This window comes from Malus domestica, chromosome 16 (assembly GCF_042453785.1).
Source record: "Malus domestica chromosome 16, GDT2T_hap1".
In the NCBI taxonomy this organism is placed as follows: Eukaryota; Viridiplantae; Streptophyta; class Magnoliopsida; order Rosales; family Rosaceae; genus Malus; species Malus domestica.
The window spans coordinates 17,447,239-17,463,805 of record NC_091676.1 but is presented as its reverse complement, the minus strand read 5'-3'; the positions used below and the strand labels follow the sequence as shown (position 1 = coordinate 17,463,805).

At 36.7% G+C, this 16,567-nt stretch overlaps 5 protein-coding genes across 12 annotated transcripts; 2 read left to right on the top strand and 3 right to left on the bottom strand.

The window, feature by feature from the left end:
- Positions 1–912: 912 nt before the first annotated feature.
- LOC139193024 (uncharacterized) lies at positions 913–1,545 on the bottom strand. Its single transcript, XM_070815983.1, has 2 exons — positions 1,540–1,545; positions 913–1,380 (listed from the first exon to the last, which is right to left on the bottom strand). Exons 1-2 carry the CDS (start codon positions 1,543–1,545, stop codon positions 913–915), a joined length of 474 nt encoding a protein of 157 aa, XP_070672084.1.
- Positions 1,546–4,578, top strand: LOC103425704 (2-methyl-6-phytyl-1,4-hydroquinone methyltransferase, chloroplastic-like). The gene is made up of 3 exons (XM_008363792.4): positions 1,546–2,381; positions 2,803–3,109; positions 4,137–4,578. Exons 1-3 carry the CDS (start codon positions 1,807–1,809, stop codon positions 4,290–4,292), a joined length of 1,038 nt encoding a protein of 345 aa, XP_008362014.1. The 5' UTR covers positions 1,546–1,806; the 3' UTR covers positions 4,293–4,578.
- A 2,077-nt stretch (positions 4,579–6,655) lies between these two features.
- Positions 6,656–9,120, top strand: LOC103403961 (calmodulin-like protein 11). Of its 2 annotated transcripts, none has more exons than XM_008342808.4 (4): positions 6,656–7,090; positions 7,301–7,458; positions 7,577–7,657; positions 8,695–9,120. In XM_008342808.4, exons 1-4 carry the CDS (start codon positions 7,015–7,017, stop codon positions 8,830–8,832), a joined length of 453 nt encoding a protein of 150 aa, XP_008341030.1. In that variant the 5' UTR covers positions 6,656–7,014; the 3' UTR covers positions 8,833–9,120. The 2 variants fall into 2 exon arrangements, with proteins under 2 accessions (XP_008341030.1, XP_008341029.1); XM_008342807.4 differs by having other exon boundaries at positions 6,884–7,123.
- Positions 9,121–10,838: 1,718 nt separating this feature from the next.
- On the bottom strand, positions 10,839–12,504 carry LOC114822264 (uncharacterized). The gene is made up of 2 exons (XM_029096586.2): positions 11,749–12,504; positions 10,839–11,664 (listed from the first exon to the last, which is right to left on the bottom strand). The coding sequence occupies exons 1-2, from the start codon at positions 12,502–12,504 to the stop codon at positions 11,446–11,448; spliced, it is 975 nt and encodes a 324-aa protein (XP_028952419.2). The 3' UTR covers positions 10,839–11,445.
- LOC108169744 (uncharacterized) lies at positions 10,839–16,300 on the bottom strand. 7 transcript variants are annotated; one of them, XM_070816228.1, is made up of 7 exons: positions 15,721–16,300; positions 15,556–15,620; positions 13,826–13,886; positions 13,525–13,725; positions 13,240–13,380; positions 12,703–13,035; positions 10,839–12,566 (listed from the first exon to the last, which is right to left on the bottom strand). In XM_070816228.1, exons 3-7 carry the CDS (start codon positions 13,866–13,868, stop codon positions 12,547–12,549), a joined length of 738 nt encoding a protein of 245 aa, XP_070672329.1. In that variant the 5' UTR covers positions 13,869–13,886; positions 15,556–15,620; positions 15,721–16,300; the 3' UTR covers positions 10,839–12,546. The 7 variants fall into 7 exon arrangements, with proteins under 7 accessions (XP_070672329.1, XP_070672327.1, XP_070672328.1 ...); XM_070816226.1 differs by having other exon boundaries at positions 13,240–13,383; positions 15,556–15,617; positions 15,721–15,959; XM_070816227.1 differs by having other exon boundaries at positions 15,556–15,617; positions 15,721–15,959.
- Between the last annotated feature and the right edge of the window lie 267 nt (positions 16,301–16,567).

Sequence of the window (16,567 nt, the reverse complement as noted above, 5' to 3'; positions counted from 1 at the left end):
AATCATTTAGTAATAATAATAAAAATATAGTGTAAGATAATTAAAATAATGATTCATTCCAAATACTTTCGGGTTCGTAACTCCACGAAACTTTAATCGTAACCCCAATTTCACTTCTACTTGTGCCTACGCGTCCGTAAAATCGAGCTATATCCAAAAATGTGAAGAACATGACAAAATATACGAGAATCACATGCATCTTAAAAAATTAAGCTTTGCCCTTAAGGTATTCCCGTAATTTCATGTAATAAAATTATAAAAAAATTTATACTTTTTAGGGACGGCTGTTACACCTATGAAGCACTAAATGCCTTGTCCCATAATAAGGGAATAATACGTCGTCGTATTGGCCATTCACCTAATAGCGATAGGCAACAGCAGTACTGTCGCAACATTTATGATTCTGATCATGTAGTTTGAGTATCACTTGGTTGGTTCTACAAAATATCAATCGTTACGATTTACATTATACGCAGTTTGCTAGTCGTTGCAATTAAAGAACAACAATTAAACTCCAACTTTTTCAACAAAAGTAACGGGTTAGAGGCACCCGTGAGTGTTTTCACATATTTCACAAGTCAAATTTATCCTATCATATCATTTGAAGATAAATTGCTAGAGTGAAGTTGTCTTGTCATGATTGGTCCCTATGCAAATGTCACATGACTGATAACCACCCCTATGAAGCACTAAATGCTTTGTCCCATAATAAGGGAATAATACGTCGTCGTATTGGCCGTTCACCTAATAGCAATAGGCAACAGCAGTACTACCGTAACATTTATGATTCTGATCATGCAGTTTGAGTATTACTTGGTTGGTTTTACAAAATATCAATCGTTGCGATTTACATTATGAGTAGTTTACTAATCGTTGTAATTTTTTTTTTTTTTTAACCAAAGATAGAATAGATTAAAGACGAATAGGAATGTTTACATCGTGGGCTAAAATATTAAACAAAAACTTCGGCCCAATACAATCCCAAACATAATCACCACCTTGCTGCAAGGCAAACTTCGCCACTGAATGAGCCGCAAGATTGCTCTCCCTAGGTACAAACGAAAACGTCACTGACATTAACCTCTGTACTAGAATCTCGATGTCACCAAGGATGCATTCAATACTGTAGTCCTGTGGGGATACCTTACTTAGCATCTTAATGATAACTAAAGCATCAGATTCAATTATCACCTTATCAAAGCCATTATCAATACAAGCCATCAAAGCACTCCGAATAGCACAAGCCTCAGCAGCCGCCGCACTATGACAAATACCTGTTCCCGATCCTCCAGCAAATTGAAGCAGACCCGCAAAATCGCGGCCCACCCATCCAACTCCAGTTCGCAAAGAGGATCCGCACCAGGCCGCATCGGTGTTCACCTATTTCAACAAAACTAACAGGTTAGAGGCATTCGTGAGTATTTTCACATATTTCACAAGTCAATTTTATCTTATTATGTCACTTGAAACTAAATTACAAGAGTGAGGTTGTCTTGTCATGATTGGTCCCTATGCAAATGTTACAGGACAGACAACTACCCCCATGAAGCACTAAATGCTTTGTCCCATAATAAGGGAATAACACGTGGTACAGCCGTTCACCTGATAGCGATGGGCAACAGCAGTACTGCCGCAACATGTGGCGCGCGTTGGACCCAGAGTCACACAACGATTGCTGCTCGCATGCCCACTTCACTATAAATCTCAATCCTCAGTGCAACTTTTCACCTTAGTTTCCAGTAATCAGTGACAACAAGTGTAAATTTACCTGTTTAAATTTGTGGGTTTTCCTTCTTTTATCGGAAAATGGCGATTTCGATGCTCTACGGAGCTCAGAATCTCAAGCTTGTCAATGGAATGGTAGCAGTAGCACCAAACGGGTTAGGTTCTGGTGGGAAAAATTACCCTTATGGGGGTTTTTCGCACAAGGGTTTAGTGAGCTATGGCTGCAGGAGTCAAAAGACCAGAACTTTAGTGGGACCCATATGCAGTGTGTCATCGTCAAGGCCTGCTTCCCAGCCTAGGTTCATCCAGCACAAGCAGGAGGCTTTCTGGTTCTATAGGTTTTTGTCTATAGTGTATGATCATGTTATAAACCCGGGGCATTGGACTGAGGATATGCGGGATGATGCGCTCGAGCCCGCGGATCTTTACGATAGGAATATGGTGGTGGTGGATGTTGGAGGTGGAACTGGGTTTACGACTCTTGGCATTGTTAAGCATGTGGATGCCAAGAATGTGACCATTCTCGACCAATCGCCGCACCAGCTTGCCAAGGCTAAGGAGAAGGAGCCGTTGAAAGAATGTAAGATCATTGAAGGCGATGCGGAGGATCTGCCGTTCCCAACCGATTATGCAGATCGATATGTCTCTGCTGGAAGGTAACACTTCTGCTTGTTTTGCTTCCTGTAATCTGTGTCATCTGTTGCCATTTAAAGGAATTTCAATTGGGGTTTTGAGCAATGGAGTTATTTGTGTGAACTTCAGATGAGTTTTGTGATTGGAACCTTGATCTTATCCTAAATGTAGCCAAGCTTATTATTGCTTATATCAGATTTCATTGAGGTGAATGAGAAGGATTATATACTGGTTATGTGGTTAATCTTAATTAACGGACGATTAGTACTTATTGGTAAGAAAAATTCAAGGGAATATTACGTTTTATAATTCTTAAAACTTGGTGTATTCCAATACAAAGCATATGTTTACAGTGATGGTGCTGTAATACTATACAAAATGTGTGGTCTATATGCTGCTGTTGGTTCTGTTTATCTTTTACCATTTCATTATTTTGTTCCTCAGTATTGAGTACTGGCCCGACCCACAGCGTGGAATCAAGGAAGCATACAGGGTACTAAAAATAAGAGGAAAGGCTTGCCTCATAGGCCCTGTGTACCCAACCTTTTGGCTGTCTCGTTTCTTTTCGGATGTGTGGATGCTCTTCCCAAAGGAGGAGGAGTACATTGAGTGGTTCAAAAATGCTGGTTTCGAAGATGTTCAACTGAAAAGGATTGGTCCAAAATGGTACCGTGGTGTCCGCCGCCATGGCTTGATTATGGGTTGCTCTGTGACAGGTGTGAAGCCCTTAAGTGGGGACTCCCCTCTTCAGGTAATATATTTCTTCCAATTCAAATTAGAGACTTGCTTGTTGCTATACTCTTGAAATATTTTGTCTAGAGGCGGCAATATTTTATTTTCGAGCTGGCACCTTAAGAATGAAGTTTGTTCCACAGAAGGTGATATGACATGGATTCTGCATATTACCCTGATAGCATGTTTGCATACATTTGTCTTTCCATGTTCTTGTTTTCTTAAAACTTAATGCTTTTTTGTTTTAATATTTGTTTCCAAATTGTTTTGGAAACTAGATGTGTTTGGAAATTAAACATGACTATAGTGGCGGTTGTGGTACAAGAAGCGATTGGCCATGGAGGTGGAGGTGGCTGCAAGAATGTCATTGGGGTTTTTTTTATCTCCTATTTCTTCATAATTGTTTCAAAATTCTCCCGGAAACAGTAAATACATGGGAATTTAAACACAACCATAGAAATTGTTGTTTGGTCGTGGAGGTTATGGTGGTCAGTTCTTGTACTAGCTTAGCTACGAGTGTCAGTGTGACAATGGTGGTGATTGTGACATAAATGGTGATGCTGGTGGAAATCGTAATGGGCAGTCACGATGGTGCTTGAATTAGCGGAAAAAGTGATGTTGGTGGGGGTTTTCTAGTGGCTGTGGTAAGGAAGAAGCAATGGTAAATAGTAGTGGTGCTGGTGGTGACAACGCTGGTTTTGGTTGATTTTAAACACAATTACAGAAAACAGGAAGAAGCAATGTTACTTAATACAATCTAAGATTTTAGGATTGAGATCATATGACGGTCTACGATGAAGATGTGGGGTATACTAGATTTAGTTCAAAAGAAAATTTGAGAACACTTCTTTTTTTGAGTAGTTACAGGTAAGGACCATTTAATCAGAAGTTGCTCAACTGTGCTATTGAGGTTTTAGTTTTACACACGTACCTAGATGATTATCAATTCAACTTTCAGCAGAAGATGCTGTAGATTTATATTAGGAGGCTTATTTTCACTTTGATACGTTTGCTTGTCACATTTTGCGATGTTTTCTTTGGTGCAGCTTGGTCCAAAGGTGGAGGACGTAAGGAAGCCTGTGAATCCCTTGGTGTTTCTTTTTCGGTTCATTCTCGGTGCAACTGCAGGAGCTTACTATGTGCTGGTTCCAATTTACATGTGGATTAAAGATCAAGTCGTTCCAAAAGGCCAGCCTATCTGAAACGGGAGTTACAAAATGTGAAAGGATTGTCAGCAATTCCTACAGTTTGCATCCATTTTTTCCCCGTTTGCTGTGAAGCTAGCCAGTTAAGATAATCTACTGCGGGGATGCACCTTTACTGCTTAAGTTCTTTGGAACTGCGTTGTACAAGTGACTTACTTGATCCATAGTGTCGTCGTTTTGTATGTCAACACATTTCATTTCACTGGTTTTGTAATGCCGTCAATCTATTCACGCTGTAGAAATGGGATAAATTTAAGGAACGAATTTCTTTGCTCCTGACCTACTTATTAGTTTTTATGTTAGCCGTAATTTATGTTTTCCTTGATGAAATGTTAGCCGTGATCTGATTGCCAATGAAACAGTGGATGCCATTGAACAGATCCCGTGGGATGGCGGAGTCCTGCTAAGTTTTGAAGAGTCGGTTTTGGTTCGAAGACTTGGACCTCTACGTTTTGAAGAGTCGGTTTTGGTTCGAAGACTTGGACCTCGTAGAATCGGGTCCGTTACTCTACATTTCTATCGAAGCAGGGAGCATGTTATTTCACCAGGTTTTACTAATTACAGGGTGATTTGTAATTTTATATGAAGATGACTTGACTGTGCTAGTCTTTGGCAAAGTTGGAATGTGTCAATGCTTGATGAACAAATTGAAGTGTTCGTGGGTTTCAAGTACCAGAAGAGTCAATGGAAGTTGGTTTTACAGGTAACCAAAATTTGAGTTCTCTAATAACACGATAGAAAAACTAACAAAGAAACATTCAACCCCAAATTTAAGTTCTATGTAAACGTAGGCCTTATGTGATAGTGAATAAGTGCATCTAGTCGATATAAAATTTTTCAAAGTGTTTTAGCTCAAGCAGATAAAAGCATTCAGCATGCATCCGATGTTCTGATTTTCAATTTGCCGTACCACGATTTGGTTCGCAAGCAAATAAAAAAAAATATTAATTCATTGATAAAGGAGTGACATGTATGGTGTGAACCATGGTAAGGGTTATGTTGAATGCTAAGCTTTCATTTCATTTATTTAATGAAGCATGTTCGATATTTTTTGTCCTTTGCACTTTTGGAAAGCCGATTGGTCCTTTTCTAAGAATTAGGATCCTCTCTTGAGCAGTTTCCTAGGATCCTAGGAATCCCGCAATAATGTCCGTTCATCGTATATCGTGCGGTCAGAAATTATTTAAAATTTAAATTTTAAAATTCAAATATAAATAGTACTTAACGAAAACTGAACGCACGATATAAAATGAACGGACAAGATTGCGGGATCCCTAAGATCCCTAGGAAACTGCTCGGGAGAGGATCTGGTTCATTTCTATAGGCAAAACATACTTGCAAAATGCAAATACCATCCATATAAACGCGTTGAAAATACCAAGTAATATTATTGTATTATGTATTCGAAATCAAGGGGTGCTAACGACCTTTTGGCTCGCACATTTTCATTTTTTTCTTTTTTAGTTTTTATTTTCATCCTCAAATATCACAATAATTCAAAATCTTTATAATTTACGTAATTTAAATATTAACTTTGAAAAAAGTTAAAATAAATGTGAAACTTATTCATTTGAGTAAAAATCAAACAGTTGGAATTGTGGTACGACATATTAGAATACAAATGAGAAAAACTAATGCAAAGGATTTGAAAACTTTGAGTTTTAACTATAAGAACAAAATAAAGGGTAAAGTGAATAGTACCATAATTGACTTTTTAATATAAAAATATAATTTTTCTTTAAAATAAATAATATCGAAAATTTTTCGTTAAAGTTTTCATAAGAAAGAGCTGAAAAAATAAATCGAAAAGATATAAATAAGAAGTTGTTACTCATGGGTTCCTCGCAAGCAAGCAACGCAGCGTGCTTTTTGGGGTTGAAAATGTGAATGTGTGAGCAATTTCCACACCTCCCCATACCCTTTAGCGTCATGCTCTTTGAATGCCCTTTGTCTTCCAAACATCAAACCCTTACAGCTGTCCATCCTTATATTTTATTCATCTGCATTTACATTCAACCAACTACCATTTCTGCCCTAAAAGTTTCTATAACTATATATGGGGTTTAAAATTTTCAATGATTCGAATGGTTTATATTTTAATTCATTATTATAAATTATTTTTGTAAAGTTCAAAATAATTGATATATTTATTTATAATGAAAAAAATGAACAAATATAATATTGTAAATAAATACTAAAACGACTATCATTTAATTCAACGTAATATGATTTCAGATATGAATGATATTAATTAGACATGATCTTTAGAAAGATATAAAAAAAATTAAACAATTGGATTTTTAAAATATGGAACCCCATATTTATTTATACTTGTTTTTTTCCCTCCCTCTAACTAAGCCAAAGATTTAAAAGTCATACGATACTTTTCAATAAAGCCATGACTGTAACAACAAATTCCAGTCATGCATATATAAAGCTTTGATTTGACCACCGTTTTTTTAATTTCACTTTCTTCTTCTTCTTACGTATTATTGTTAAATATTAGTTTATTAAATCTTAAACAATAAAAATGTGCTTTCAGTTGCCTATTAATTGCCCCAATGGAGGAGGACTTCTTCCTACTTAAACCCAGCTAAGATTGAGCTATACTCAACATTCTCTCTCTCTCTCTCTCTCTCTCTCTAAAACTCTTCTCTAGAGCTCTTTCTTTATCTCTCTAGACTTGGGAGGTTGGTTGTATAACTTAAAGAAGAAGAAGATGGCAGACGTACTAAGCGAAGAACAGATTGTTGAGTTTAAAGAAGCATTTTGTCTATTTGACAAGGATGGAGATGGTGAGTTTCCTACTATCATATCCTCCATTCTTGGTTAGTATTTATTCTCTATAAGATATACACACAAATAACATGTTCTGGCATTAGACAGCTATATATAGTGTTTTTTACCTTCTCAGATTTGGAAGTGTATGCACAAAAACTAAGCACTCGTTTGATAACCATGAACTGGCATTGACGGAAAATATTTTTGAATATGTGTTTTATTAGGTTGCATTACTGTGGATGAACTGGCCACGGTGATTCGGTCTCTGGATCAGAATCCGACGGAGAAGGAGCTTCAGGACATGATAAGCGAAGTGGACGTTGACGGAAATGGAACCATAGAGTTTGCAGAGTTCTTGAGCTTAATGGCAAACAAAATGAAGGTATATAATATATGTGCATGGCATTGCAGATATATATAATTTGACTATATAAAAATTAATTAGGCTGAAATGTTATTTAAATGTTCTGAATTCTGTTTGTATGATTTTTTTTCAATAGGAAACTGATGCAGAGGAGGAGCTCAAAGAGGCCTTCAAAGTATTTGACAAGGATCAGAATGGTTATATTTCAGCTACTGAGGTAAACACAATGAAAATTTCATCTGATTAATTAAATTTTTAGCAACATTTTCTCTACAAAAAGTTAATTAACTGGATGAAAGGTTAATTTTTATCAACTTAATTTGCATTTATCAAATAAAATGCACTTGCCAATAAGACGGTTGTCTATTTACATATGTGACAATTTTGCTCACAAAACAAAACATGTTTTTCATGTGTTTGAAATGATTATTCATAGTGTTGCACTATAATTTAGAACATATATATTAGCACCAAGACATAGTTATGAGACTCAAAAAACATATATTGAAGAAACTGTAACATATAAAGACAAGGTTACATTGATTTCTAAAGGACAATTACTTGCATAAAATTTATAACTCAAACAGTTAAGAGCATTTACTTATGTATTCAAATTCTGTTATGTCAATAAACAATATTAATAATACCAACTAATGGCCTAAACAAACTTTCAGCTGTTAGAGCAGTGAGAGGCCACCACCAAATTCGGACTGAGTGATGGCTTCACTGCACTGACTTTAAATTTCTAGCATTGGTAGCAGGCATTGCCAGCATGGTTTCTGATAAGATGTACTTAGAAAAATAATAGGGAGAATCATATAGCTTAAGTGATGCTAATGCTTGCTTATAAAATGTTTTATTTGGGTATTCGTGAAATAATTCCCAATATTTAATCCAAGTAAATCACATCCTTTTAACCCAAGTTCACGGAAAAAAATTTCAATGTAACCGACATACGAGATGGTATACTACGTGTCATTATATAAATGGTAGGATATGTATGTTAAAAAGTTAATAACTTAAAAAATAAAATTTTCCACCACTAACATAAAAACATATGATGTACCACTTATATTCCCGTCACAATGAAAAATTTCTCCTTATCTTGATTCTCTGTACCTTTTTCCCATGCAATGAACACTAACCAAACCTTCATTAGACAATGTTTATATTGTTTTCCACGTGGACATTTTATTGCCAACATAATCTAACACTTCACATATCGTGTTTGTTCTTGTTCTTGCTTTTTTTTAGCTGAGGCATGTAATGATCAATCTAGGAGAAAAATTGACGGACGAAGAGGTCGAGCAGATGATCAAGGAGGCGGATTTGGACGGTGATGGACAAGTGAATTACGATGAATTTGTGAAGATGATGATGACCATTGGATGATAAATTTAAACAAAATTCTCTCATTCAAATTCATCCTCACTAGCCCTCAGGCAATATAAACTTGTATTCGTGTTGTCAAATGACCAAAAATGTAGGAGGATTTGACTTGTACCCTTTGATTTGTTCAATTTGTTCATTTCCACATTGTAATTCTTTTTCAATTTCTACTTGGTCAATATCATGGTGTGTTTCAATGTGATGATGTATCAAAATCTTTGTTCTATGGGATGTATATCTACTTCTGTTTTGTATTCATTTCATTCCATTTTTAGAATGATTTATCCCCAATTTTTCTCTTTTGCACACTCCTTTATATTTATTTTATTGATTTTGTTTTAATTTACTCAATTTAAAAGTAGAAATATACAGTCATTGAGTATTACGGTTTACTAGTATTCTTCTTCACTGTTAAGTGAAAGTTCTTAGGTTCGATTCTCGATAAATGCGAATTTAAACCACATTATTGCTAGCTCATTCTGAGGCTTAGCCTACCCTTCATCGTTTACTGTAGATGATATTTTTGTTAAAAAAAAAAGAAATGTACAAAAAAAAAAAAATAGTGACGTGGAAGTTGTTTCTCTTTTTTCTTTTTTCAATTTTTGGGTAATTTTCTAGATTATCTTCCAACTCATAAGAGGGGTTTCTTGATTTGAAGTTTCTCCAACTTTTTCTGTTGTGAAGTCTGACTTTGACCGAAGATCAATGGTTGGAAATGTGGTTTCTAATATCAATTGAATTTCATGTTTTCTTTGCTATAGCTTCGAAGGTTCAAACTTTAGACCGTCCTCAAAACCGCGTGGAATGTGGAAACTTTCCTCTCTATCTCCATATGCCCAAAACCTACATTGCGAATGATCTTCTCTGACGATGTCTTATCACTCCAAAGACATTCTGCAGACGCGGAAATAGCCATATTAACTGTAGCAAATGTGCTCCTTCTTATGCATCTGAATTTAAATCTTCATCCCTATTAAAATAAAATATCACTTGTATCGATAAAGAAACTTGATGTATCGTGAAAGATTTAAAACTAGATAAGACCTTTTATTGGCCCTAATGTCATCTCTAACTGAAGGGTCCAGAGGGCCAAAGGGTCGAAAATAGCCTAAAAACCGTTTCCAACCGAGAGCTAGGTCAAAGGACTCGTGAGCCTCACTGGACAAAAAAGGGCCAAAAGGCCAACCGGCTGGCCATTTTCAGCTAGCAAGCTAGCCCACTGACTAGCCCAATTTCATTTATTTTTTGTTCTTTTCCATTAGCCCAGCCCTTTTTCTTTTTTCTTTTTTTGTTCTTTTCCATTTGCATAGCCCACTTTAGGATTTAGGGCTTAGTTTTTTTTTTTTTTTGGTCTCAGCCCACTTTTTGCTTTTATGCCCAGTAGCTTTTTTTTCTTAATTTCTAATTTTTTTCCTACTCTATTTCTCACATATTTTTCACCATTTCATACTATCTTACCTCATTTTATTTCAATTCTTCATATTCCATACTATAGCCCCTTGGCCCTCGGTTGAAGATTGTTTTTTGTGACAGGGGCTAAAACGAGCCCTATGGTCCTCGGTTGGAGATGGTAAGGAATATGGCATTGCATTGTTCATTAAAATATTAATTTCTTGGAGGACCAAAGGGCTAAAACGAGCCCTTTGGCCAGCCTTCGGTTGGAGACGGCCTAATGACCTGGCCCCAGTTTGCTTAGGCTAACCATAGTTCTATTGGAATCCAGAATTAAAAATGGCTCAATCATGAGTATGGGGAGCTTTGATGTTTCCTCAATAACTGCACTGAGTAACCTTGCATTTTTTTCATGAAGAAAATTTGTCATATCATTCACGAAAGAATAGTGAAAAAAAATGATAAGAGAGAAACTCATAGTTGTATATAACTAGTGATATCTAAGATTCTGTTCGACGGTCATACTAGAAGTTTTGATGGTAATGGTAAACAATTTGGCACCATCAGGATGCATCATCAAAAGTTTAGACCGTGATAATTATAACAAAACGGAGAGATTTGTCACTAACCTCAATATTAAGTTGATGAGGAATAAACCCTCAATATCAATGTCATTGTAACATATGAATAAAAATGAACAAATATTACAATCAGAAGCAGCATATATAATACAATTCCCCCCAAAACCATACAAATTAATTATTTCTCAATCATATAAATAGATGGAATTACATTAAAGGATAACTTACATGACAAGGTAATATAAGTTTTAAGGCAATGAAATAAATAAAGAAACAGAAGGAACAAGTGAAAACAAACACTCTTGATCAGAACTCTATTTCCGAGAAAGCTCAAATTAATTAGAAAAAAAATCACCAAGAAAAACCAATATATATGAATTAAGAGGCATTCAGTTAATCACAGTTGCACAACACATGCAGTTGGTAAAGAGCGAAGACCGCTGCCTGCGCTTCGCTTTACCTTTTGATGAAGTAGTTGGAGCCCTAGCAGCTTCTTTTGTACGTGAGTCCAATAGATTCTTGGTTGAATTTTCAGCAGTGGAATGCTTATCATCTTCTTGTGGTGTAACAACAGTACGTGCTTCTTCCTCTTCCTTCAAGAATCCTATGAATGGAGTATTTGACTTCTGTGAGTTACTTGCTTCTAATGCGATGACTTTCCCTTCCACCAGCATTGCTTGGTACTGTGAACCTCTTGATCATATCCAGTGTACTCGATAAAGCTTCCAAGAGTAACATCATCACCTTGGCTTGTTGAGCCTTCTATTGCAGCCTTGACATGGTACAGCAAAGGGGTAGAATCTGATTCTTCAGTTCTCGCTTCATTTTGGAGGTTAACGCTAAAGCTTGGAGATTTTTGTATCTGAGCACAAACATTCAGGTTATCAGCATCTGATTCAGTGCTGGACCTTCTCATATTTTCTTGTGTTTCAAAATAACAGCTTACAGATTCAGATGTTTCAACTTTTTCACATTGTCCATTGGATTGGCTGGCTGCAACTTTAGTTTCTGGTTCTGCCTTTGCTTCTGTTTGAGACGATTTATTTTGTTTTATAACATGCTGACCAGGCATATCAAGTGCCAACTTGTTCATGGAGTCTAATGCTTTGGCTATCCAGTTATTGAAATCAAAAGTGGAAGCTTTCATAGCAAAAAACTCACCACAATTCTCGTACTTAGAATTTAGAATTGAGTCGGTGCTTTGAGGGGCCAGAGCTTCTGCTTGATCATGATCAACTGCAATTGCACACAAAGGTTCAGTTTTATTCCCATTTTCTTCAACAACTGTCTTCTCTGTTGCCTCCTCTTCATCGTCGTTGCAAAGCGCGACAGTTAACTCCACTGGAACCATTACAAGTTCAGGAAACACCTCAACTTTTTCTTCCAAGTCGGAGAAGTGGTACACAGAATCCTCACTTTGGTTTCCAACACACATGACAACTAGGTTGCCGTTCTCATCAACTTTTGTCTCCTCTATTCGACAATCTCTGTCGCTTAAAGGATTAAATACATGTACCTTTTCGACGCTCTTAAGTATAGAGACAATCGTTGCAACTTCAGATTGAGGCTCAGTTAAGTTGAAAGAATCTGGTTCTATCACTGGCTCTCCACAAGATTGGATTGTGTTACCATCATGGTTGTTCTCTCCATTTTCCAACTCTTTTTTTATTAGTCTGTGATTTCCTCTTCTACAATCATGCATTTGTCTTCGGGTTCAGGAGCTTCTAGATGGGAGTTTGGGGACTTACGCATTCGAACAGCTTCCTGTTCAAATTCAGAGCATTAATTTCCAATCAAATCCATCTCATTTGGAAACTTCTCATGACTTTCGTTTCCTAAACCACTCAGAACACCATTGATGCCATTGCTGTAACGATGCTGAATCCACATTCAACCTTACCTCCGTCTGTAGTTTCAGACTTCTCTTCGAAGGATTCAAATTGTTCTTGGGATGCCTTCGGCTCCAGTAAAAAGTCATCCCTTTGCTTCTCCATAACTGGATCAACACTTTCGCCCACAATTTCCAACACCTCAGCATCCGAGAGATGGCCATTCACCTCAAAATCAGGATTTGATCCCAGAGAGTCTTCACTTCCTCCTTCTAAAGATCCACTGACATCTTCTACAGTTCGGTCATCAGCATCAACTGTAGCCATTTCATGATGATGTAACTCCACATGTGTGGATTCTTTAGGTCCGGGATCATGTGAAGTGGACATTGTCCCCTCTTCCTCTGTTGCAGTTTATAGCATATAAGTATTATGTTGGGATTTTTTTCTCCTTCTCATTTAAATATATAGTCAAATTTTATTCAGAAATGCATAGAATTAAAGTTCAATTAAAAGTACAGAAATAATTCAAATAAATATATTACTTGTACTAAGACTAATTACTGAAATATCTAAGAAACTATTCAACTAGTGCAATGGAGACGTACCTTTGTTGGAAGAAGCCTGTTTCTCAAAATGATGCTCGATTGTTCCATGCAGATCATTCTCCTCTATATCTCGCTCTACCGGCTTTTCATATCCGGAATTGTTAATTGATGGATCTAGTTGCATTTTACCGTCTTCTTCACCTGCTTCATTCGATTCGAGTTGAACTTTTAATGGTTCATCAAGAGGATTAACTTAAATAGCTTCTTGCTCTATGGACAGAAGACCAAATGTTAAGTGACAATAGTTTTTCTAATCAGCGATTCAGTATTAAGAAAGTAGCTAACCTGTTATGTCTGATGTATGATCATCAACACAAGTATCTTGTATTCTCTTTGGATCATCGGAAGCCAAGTTGGCAATGTTTTCATGAAAATCTTTTCCTTCATCTTCCGGTACTACTTCATTTTCTTCTTTCGTGTCATTTGCAAGAGTAGTTTTTGCCAAAGGTTTATCTGCAACTTCACCAACTGTTGTGTTCTCTTCATCTGTAGGAGAATGCAATTGCAAATCTCAAGATATATGAATCAACAAAACACAAAACAAATAAAACGTTTTCAAAAACTTCAAACTGCCATGCATGCATACCTCTCAAACCTGATGTGTTGTTGTTACCCATCTCATTTCCCATGATCAACTAATCCAAATCCTGCAGTACAAGCAATGAAAACATTACGAATCCTCTCGACTATTGTCGGATAGAGAGGAATTCAATTGAAAATCTGAGTCTAATTTCTAATACCATATGGAATGATGTATTCACTTGCATACTGCTATAAACATTTGAGAAGAACGTAATTTCATTCTCTTAAGTTGCCCTTCCAGGGTGTAGCACTTGATAAAATATACTACTACTACTTCACTAGTTTTTCTTGACCTGCCACTACGATTATGTTGTGCCAAATGTTTAATTAATATTTAAATTGTTGTTTATTCAAAAGTCTAGGCTATATTATCTTAAGGACGCTATTAACCTAGCTAATTAAGTTTTTTTAGCAACCAAATTTGTACATGCGCCTCGCAGACATACAAGTGGCGCTTAAATGGATGTTGCTCAAATTCCGGATGAGGCGCCATGAGCAGCTTTGTGTTGTGCAATCTAGTGACACAACAATCTAGTGACACAACACTAATACTATATTAGAATCAACTATGTTCTGTGCTTGTGCCATTTTCTTTTCCACATTTTAGACAATGGATTTCAAATACGTCCAATCACAACAAACTACATATGTTTCACATATGTGACGGTGGTCGGAATTTAGTATACTTAAGTTTACAGCTCGTCTTATGTTCACATTGTGCTTGCCAGCACTACTTTTTCGGAATGAACATTGGGACATGTAAAGAACTCTTGGAAAACATTCTATCAACTATAAATTGTGTCGACTATTGGGTTGGATGTGAACATCCAGATTAGGGGTGGTTCGGTATGGGATCCCATACCGAAACCATTGTCCCGATTCTCAAACCGAAATTTTCTGGAATCCCAATTTCAATACCGATCCCAAACCAAATTTTCGGGAATCCCAATTTTCGGGAATCCCGAAATAGTTTCGGGATTTCGGGACAAATCGGGAATCCCGAAATAGTTTTGGGCTTTTGGACAAAAAAAATGTACCCCATATTTTAATTTTCTCCAGTTACCTTCCTCGGCACCCATAAACCCAGTTTTAAACTGTAAGTAAGAAACATATGGGAGATCAGTGTAATTGCACGAAGCTGCACTCCCAAGACCCACCATTGATAAATAGCTAGAGGAAAAATCTTAACTACAACCCAATTAGACACGAAGCTGCAATTTGGATTGTAAATTGCACGAATACCTTCAGTCCACCCATAGTTATCATTGAACAAAGCATTTACGCTAGAGCGATTAGCTAAATTGCAAAACTGAACTAAAGGAAATAACAGCAATTATCTATTCTCCAATTAATAGATCATTGGATGATCCACAATTAAAACAATGTAGATTCAGAGGAAGAAAACAAAAAAGATTAAATATTATCTAAGAGGAACAAACACACATTATCTAAGAGGAACAATATATTATTAATGATTTACTATTATCTTAACGACACTTATTGTGTGTACTTATACCTTATCTGCTATTTTACTTTTCCCCGAACAGAGCAGTTGTTCCTAACAGTAATAACTATAAAGACGAATGGTAACAATAACAACAATAGTATTTTCAAGAAAACTGAAGATGTGCATCCAACAATCCCGAATGGTAAAAGCAAACCACGACTCTTAAGTGTGCCTCTGTAACAATAGAAAATGAGATTTCGGAGGAAACATGGTAGCCTAAATAGTACCTCCTTACGCCTAGCCTCAATCAGAGCTGCTTCCGTTTCTTTCTCAGGTTACGAAAACAGAGCTGCTAAACAATACATACCAAAAATTAAATCTTAAAACCATTTGAAAACTTCAAAGCAGAATCTACCAACAGAAATTAGATTTCAAAACACTAAATTAATTACCTAATTTGGGGTGAGAGTGAGACTCGGACTCGGTGTGGTGGCGAGAGAGATCGCGAGAGAAAATCGCTCGAGGGAGAGATTGTGAGAGAGAGCGGTGGCTGTGTGGTGAAGGAAGGCTGTGTGGTGTGGTGGTGGGCCGGTGGTTGGCCGGAATTCGACACAGACAGATGAGAGATGAGGGCTCGGTGAGGGAGGAGGCGCAGGGGCTTGGAGTTTGATGGATGGAATCAAGGAAATGGAACGGAACTGTGAAAGAAAGAAATGGGATCTGACCTAAAACAAATCAACGACACAGATTAAATCTAAAACAATGAACGGTTCAAATAATTTTCTTATAATTAAAAAATAATATATATTTTTTTTTCGGTTCGGTATGAGAATACCGAAAAAATGAAATGTAAAACCGAATCCCATACCGAAATTTTCAGTTTGGTTGGGAATTATATCCCGAAAATTTCGGGAATTTTGGTTTGGGATTTTTTGGGTTTGGGATCGGGATTTTTTCGGTTTGGTTTGGGATTTTTGGAATTTTTTTCCAGCCCTAATCCAGATTATGAGATTAGGGAGAAATGATTAGAAGGGAAGGACACTTGGTTCTGACGGAGCTTTGATGCTTACATAATTTAAAAGGATAGGGGCTCATGATAGCTGTGCATTGTTTTTGGAAGCCCCTTAGCCTTTCTACATGCCTTTTCTACATGCCTGAAAGCAAGCAACAACGGAGTCGTTGGACCCTCCCACAATGAAAAGATGAGTTGTGTAGTCACTTTTTAGCAAAATATTAGCCATGGAATGATTACACCATATTGCAGCCATCTGTGTGACCCTCTGCTCTATTATTTTTTCT

Coding starts and splice junctions, on each gene's coding strand:
- LOC103425704 (XM_008363792.4), top strand. CDS start 1,807: ATGGCGATTTCGATGCTCTACGGAGCTCAGAATCTCAAGCTTGTCAAT. Junction 2,382..2,802: donor CGATATGTCTCTGCTGGAAG/GTAACACTTCTG, acceptor TTTGTTCCTCAG/TATTGAGTACTGGCCCGACC. Junction 3,110..4,136: donor GTGGGGACTCCCCTCTTCAG/GTAATATATTTC, acceptor TCTTTGGTGCAG/CTTGGTCCAAAGGTGGAGGA.
- LOC114822264 (XM_029096586.2), bottom strand. CDS start 12,504: ATGCATGATTGTAGAAGAGGAAATCACAGACTAATAAAAAAAGAGTTG. Junction 11,665..11,748: donor AAGTTGAAACATCTGAATCT/GTAAGCTGTTAT, acceptor GTTTGTGCTCAG/ATACAAAAATCTCCAAGCTT.
- LOC103403961 (XM_008342807.4), top strand. CDS start 7,015: ATGGCAGACGTACTAAGCGAAGAACAGATTGTTGAGTTTAAAGAAGCA. Junction 7,459..7,576: donor TAATGGCAAACAAAATGAAG/GTATATAATATA, acceptor TTTTTTCAATAG/GAAACTGATGCAGAGGAGGA. Junction 7,658..8,694: donor GTTATATTTCAGCTACTGAG/GTAAACACAATG, acceptor GCTTTTTTTTAG/CTGAGGCATGTAATGATCAA.
- LOC108169744 (XM_070816222.1), bottom strand. CDS start 13,868: ATGGGAAATGAGATGGGTAACAACAACACATCAGGTTTGAGAG. Junction 13,726..13,825: donor CAACACATCAGGTTTGAGAG/GTATGCATGCAT, acceptor ATTCTCCTACAG/ATGAAGAGAACACAACAGTT. Junction 13,384..13,524: donor TCATACATCAGACATAACAG/GTTAGCTACTTT, acceptor AATCGAATGAAG/CAGGTGAAGAAGACGGTAAA.